The 5,820-nt window shown below is 38.3% G+C and overlaps 1 protein-coding gene across 1 annotated transcript in view; it reads right to left on the bottom strand.

Annotated features, from left to right (window-relative positions):
• The window catches only part of LOC109483282 (insulin-like growth factor-binding protein complex acid labile subunit), a 7,812-nt gene extending 4,418 nt beyond the window's left edge, over positions 1-3,394 (bottom strand). Inside the window, exons 1-5 of the mRNA XM_019786276.1 lie at positions 2,492-3,394; positions 1,964-2,050; positions 1,232-1,349; positions 542-647; positions 162-259 (exon numbers count right to left, since the gene is read on the bottom strand). Of these exons, the coding sequence (XP_019641835.1) occupies positions 162-259; positions 542-647; positions 1,232-1,349; positions 1,964-2,050; positions 2,492-3,394 (1,312 nt within the window). The remainder of the gene's footprint in view (positions 1-161; positions 260-541; positions 648-1,231; positions 1,350-1,963; positions 2,051-2,491) is intronic.
• Positions 3,395-5,820: the final 2,426 nt, after the last annotated feature.

Raw genomic sequence — 5,820 nt, 5'->3', positions numbered from 1 at the left:
ATACAGAGAGAGAGAAAGATATATATATATGAGTGTGCATATATATATACAGAGAGAGAGAGACAGAGAGAGAGAAAAAGAAAGATATACTAGTAGATACACCAAGAACAAAACAAATTAGTCACATGTCCAAGCATTTAAAGAGTAATGTAATCTCATACGCGGTGGGAGGCCTGTTATTCCTTGTATTTCCAAGTATTGTAGTGCCGTCAGGTTGCCGAATGTATCAGGATGGAATGAAGAGCTACTGAAGGCGTTCCTGTAGTTGAAAACGCAAAAGTTACATTTTCTTTCTTCTATCGTGTACTGTAGTACGGCATGTGGTATAAATTCCTCGCCAATGTATGTTGCTTACCCAAGGAATCTGATAATATATAGCAGAAACAAAAATGTTTCGTTTGAATGTGGCAAGGACTCGTTAAATGCACATAGTACAGCGGTAAATTAAAGGATGCATTTTTCTTTCAAAAGAACATTGAACGCATGAAGTAGTTTCTTAGCTATATTGAAATCGTTACGTTATGTTATAATTGATAAATACCTTCGTAGGTCCAGAGATGTCAGAGAAGGCAGGTTGGCAAAAGCAAAAGGTCGGAAAGTTTGAATCAGATTTGTTCCGAGAGTCAGCCTTTCCAGAGACGGCAATCCTGTGAAAACACGACAACAGCGTCACTAGATGCAAAAACAAACAGATGAGTTCTGCTGCAGTACCAAGGATAGACCCCGACCATCGTCTGACATGGCCTAACCACAAGCCATCACCAAAATCTATCAACTGCTTCTTGAGTTATGCTGACCAGTTTGTGTAAAATGTTTGAAAAAACACAATGCCTCAAATCAAAATCTTTTCAATCAGTCTTTGATCAAGTTTAAACGATACATAGAAATGATTCCGGCAGATTTTCTCAAGAATCTGCTGGTAAATATAATGAATAAATGTTTAGTGTAATCGAGTATGTTACAGACAGTCATAGTATATGAATAGTAGAATAGTAGTAATGGGGACCCCTCCATACATGTAGTTCAAAGAACATTTTATTGTCTCTAGCTACTAGTATCTCTTTGACTACAGTCTTGAAAATAACCGTAGATTCTTATTAATTGCAATAGCTGGATTTGCAATCCATTGAATAGTTTAGTCCAGCAAACATCTAGAGAGCAAATCCAATCTGTTGTGTTAAAACTTACAGTCCTAGCCTGTTTTAGAATTATGAATGTTCGAATTTCATACCTTGAAATGTTGCTGTAGAAAAGTTGGTCAGAAGGTTGTCGTGCAGGCTGAGGGAAACAAGGTTACCGAGATTGGCGAATGAACCATCATCGAGTCCCTCACTTGTAATGTTGTTGCCCTGAGTTTCAGCAGGAAATAGAAAGGTTTTTTTGTTAAAAGGTATAATAAAGTAATGTCTAAGCAGATCTTTGGGTGGGTGCAATGCAGTATCAAATTATTGAGTTTATTGAGTTAAAACTCTCCTTTAGCTGCCCGCCCGAGGGTGACAGCTATTCTTCCAGAAGAGAGTAGTACTACATTAAACATAACAATACTTCAACTTATACATATATACATCAACATACACAATATATGCACATATACAATAGTAGTAGTAGTTTAATTCACTACTAGTTCTACGTTTGTTTCAGTCTGTCTTTGGTAAGAGTTTTGAATGTGATAGGTACATAGGTTCTGATATGATGTGGAAGTGTACATGTATTGTACAATTTTGAGCACCTGTCGGGCCAGGCAGTATCCAACAGGCAGCCAATGGTTAAAGGGCCATTATACTCTCTCTTGTTCCATAGAATCTGTTGAAGATTATAATTATGTTTTAGGGTAGACTTAAAACATACTTGGAACTATGGGCCGTTCCTAATTTTTAAGGAAACAAAGTTTGCTATGTCTATGACCAAACATCACGTAATATTTCATAGGACTACGAGAAAGAGAGTCTTGTCTTGTACTTACATATAGCCACAGAATCTTCAGTTTTGTGAGCCTGGCGAAATCATCCTTCCTGACAGTAGTGAGACGATTCCGCGTGAGGTACAGTTCCTTAAATAAGGGCAGAAAGATTTTATAAACTGATTAGACAGGTATTTTTAACACTTTACGACTGCCATAATTTCTGGATGTGTGGCTGCTAATATTAGAAAGTTACATATTAAAGACATTGCATTACTTGAAATCAAGGAAGACATGATCAAATTGCAACGTTTCGTTCAGTCAAACCTGTCCCGCTAACATACGATAAAGACGATGAAACGTTTCTTTAACAAATTACAAGAATAGTCTATACAAATGGGCTTTTTTTTTAAATTCATCTGTGTTGATAGTTACATGCTTAGATTTAAAAATTTAGATCCAACACAAAGAAGTTATCTCACCTAGCGCTTTCGACCAGTCACTCTGGTCTTCTTAAGCACACTGACAAAACTGAAGGAACTTCTTTGTGTTGGATCTAAAGTTTTCAAACAAATGAGGCTTTCTTCTCACCTCCAGTCCTGTGTTGTCTGTTCTATCGTCAGGAGCCAGACCGAGAAAAGTGGATGCTGAGATGTCCTGTAGCGTGTTGTTGAACAGTGACAACGTGTGCAGTTTGACCAGATCGCGAAACGCACCGTCTTCTACAGTGCTGATGTTGTTTCTACCCATGTACAGTGCCGTTAGATTGAACAATCCAGAGAATGTTTTCTGTGTGATTTGGGAGATACCGTTAGATATGAGATCAAGAAACTCCAGCGCTGTGGAATCACTGAAGACCATATCTGGTAGATTCTGTATCTTGTTGTTAGCCAAAACAAGACGCTTCAATGAGGACAGCCCCATAAATGTCTCGTTGGTCAGCCGAACGATCTGGTTGGAATGCAGGTAGAGGACACGTAACTTCTTGAGACCACTGAAGCTCCCATCTTCAATCGTTGAGATGTTGTTGGACGATAAGTTGAGCTCCGTAAGCAGTGGGACTCCAGTAAACGTGCTGGTCGCTATCGATGTGAGTTTGTTTCTCTGTAAGTCCAAAATTTCCAAACTACTTGGACTATCAATCACTGCAAACGCTTCTACAGTTTCGATGCTGTTACGATTCAGATACAGTTTCACAAGTTTGTCAAGTCCATCAAAGGCATCCCTGACCACATTGGTGATTTTATTCCCTCCAAGCCGAAGAATCTGAAGATTTGGCCTCAGACTGAAGGGAGATCTTTCAAGCTTCGTGATCCAGTTATCTTCGAGGCTTAGTTCTAATAGGTTTGGAAGTCGAGACCCCAAAGACACAGTTGTCATCTGGTTATCGTTCATCAGAAGAGTTTCTGTTGAAGATACGAAGGTACGAGGAAATCGTGTCGAAACTCCGTGGCTGCAGTCCATGGTAGTGCCTTTAATGGAATTTAATTGCATTATCAATATTCAGCATGATTGAACATGTGCAAAAATTCCGAAGTAGGTTAGGAGCACAGTACTGTGGTGATCAGTGAGGGCATATATACCAACTACAACTAGAAACGCGAAGAACTCGTACATCTACAATTAGCTGAGATACGAAAGAAGGCATTGAATCTCTCTCTCTCTCTCTCTCTCTCTCTCCTCCTCTCTCTCTCTCTCTCTATATATATATATATGTGTGTGTGTGTGTGTGTGTGTGTGTGTGTATAACTTCATTTCAACTTATTTATATGCAAAAGCCAAGGATGACTGCCGAAGACAAGCAATTAAATTTTACATTTTACACAGATTATATATATATATCAAAAACTTTATCATAAATTAAAATAAAGTTAAAATAATTATGAAACTTAGGAATACCAACAAGACCGATGACACTGACATAGCCTATGTAAAGTAGTAGCCAGTTTTAATTGCAATGGAATAGGAAACAAACGTAAAAGGAAAGAAGTTTTTACGTGGTTGTCGGAAAAACCCTTTGAAATCATTTGCCTTCAAGAAACCCACTCTGAGGCTGACGATGAAAATGCGTGGGTCTCAGAATGGGGAGGATCCATTGTATTTTCTCATGGGTTCAAGTAGTAGTAAAGGTGTGTCGATATTATTTAAGAGAGGTTTGGATTACGAAATTAATGACAAAATAGTTGATAAGGAAGGACGATGGATAGTGTTGGACATAATGATCGATGACTGTAGGTTATGTTTGGTCAATGTGTACGGTCCAAACAGGGACGATCCGGACTTTTTTGCGGAAGTAGAGAGAGTCATACAAGGCGTAGACATTGCTATTGAAAACTTAATTATAGTTGGTGATTTCAACACCGTGCTGGATAATAAAACAGATAGAGCTGGACAGAGGGTGCAAAATTATCACCCCCAAGCACAGGAAAAGATTTTAGACATAATGAACACATTAGACCTTGTAGACATTTGGAGAATTCGCAACCCGCGAGCCACTCGTTACTCATGGCGAAGAAGAAAACAGGCAAGCAGAATAGATTATTTCCTGGTATCCTTCTCTCTGCTGTCCAAAATTTCTAAAACAGTTATAGCAGACCGCTTTAGATCAGATCACAACCTTATAGGTTTGTCACTTGCTTTGTCTGATTATCCCCGGGGGAAAGGTTATTGGAAACTGAACACTTCATTACTGCTAGACTCCATGTATCTAAAAGAAACCGAAAAATTTATTAAGGATTTTTTCTTTGACAATATAGGTTCGGCGGATCCGCAAATAGTTTGGGATACTTTTAAGTGCTGTATCCGGGGTCATACCATTAGATATTCCTCATGGAAAAAAAGCCAATATACTGCTAAAGAGAAAGAGCTTACGGAAGAAATAAACGAACTAAAAGATAAGATAGATGATGACCCTTCCCCTTCCTCAGAATTCCTCGAGCAGTACGAGTGCAAACAAAAGGATCTTGAAATGTTATATCGCGAAAAGACAGACAGGCTAAATTTTCTATCTAGATGTAAATGGATGGAGTCAGGGGAACGTTGTTCCAAATATTTTTTAAATCTCGAACACAGGAATTATGCTAGGAAAAATGTATTGAGATTAAGAAACTCTGATGGATGCGTCCTCACAAACCCTGATGATATCATTCGTATGGAAACTGACTTCTTTTCGACATTGTACTCATTTCAAGAACCTCCCACCCCTCTCACGGAGGAAACATGTGAAGATTTTCTTCCCAAAAATTACCCTAAACGCCTGTCAGATGCACAAAGACAGGAATGTGATGGTCGTATTTCAGAAATAGAATTGAGACAAGCAATCAAATCATTTAAAAAAGGGAAAACGCCAGGATCAGATGGCATTCCTGTTGAATTTTATGATGTCTTCTTTGATCACATAAAAGTTCCCATGTTAGAATGCCTAAATTATGCTTACGAACATGGCCAGATGTCAGGTACACAGAGAGAAGGACTTATATCACTACTTCTTAAAAAAGATTCGAATGGGAAAGATAAAGATCCATCCTCTTTAACCAATTTGGCGTCCCTTGACGCTTTTAAATTGTGACGTGCGTATCCTGTCCAAATGTCTCGCTAAAAGAATGTGTAAAGTATTACATAGTATTATAGAAACCGACCAGACCGGCTTCATGCGGGGAAGGTATATAGGAGACGGGAGTCGTAGAATCTTAGAAATCATTGAAAAATTTGAAAAAGAAAACTTACCAGGAATAATTTTTGTGACGGACTATGAAAAGGCGTTTGATAGGATCAGATGGGATTTTGTGTTAAAATCATTAGAATTCTTTAACTTTGGAGATTCTTTTCTCAAATGGGTACAAGTACTTTATAGTAATATATCTAGTAGAATCATCAATTATGGAAATTTATCTAAACCTTTTATGCCCCAGAGAGGGGTG

This window comes from Branchiostoma belcheri, unplaced genomic scaffold (assembly GCF_001625305.1).
Source record: "Branchiostoma belcheri isolate BF01 breed outbred unplaced genomic scaffold, Haploidv18h27 scaffold638, whole genome shotgun sequence".
In the NCBI taxonomy this organism is placed as follows: domain Eukaryota; kingdom Metazoa; phylum Chordata; class Leptocardii; order Amphioxiformes; family Branchiostomatidae; genus Branchiostoma; species Branchiostoma belcheri.
The sequence above is the reverse complement of the archived record's forward strand: the minus strand, read 5'-3'. Positions and strand labels throughout refer to the sequence as shown.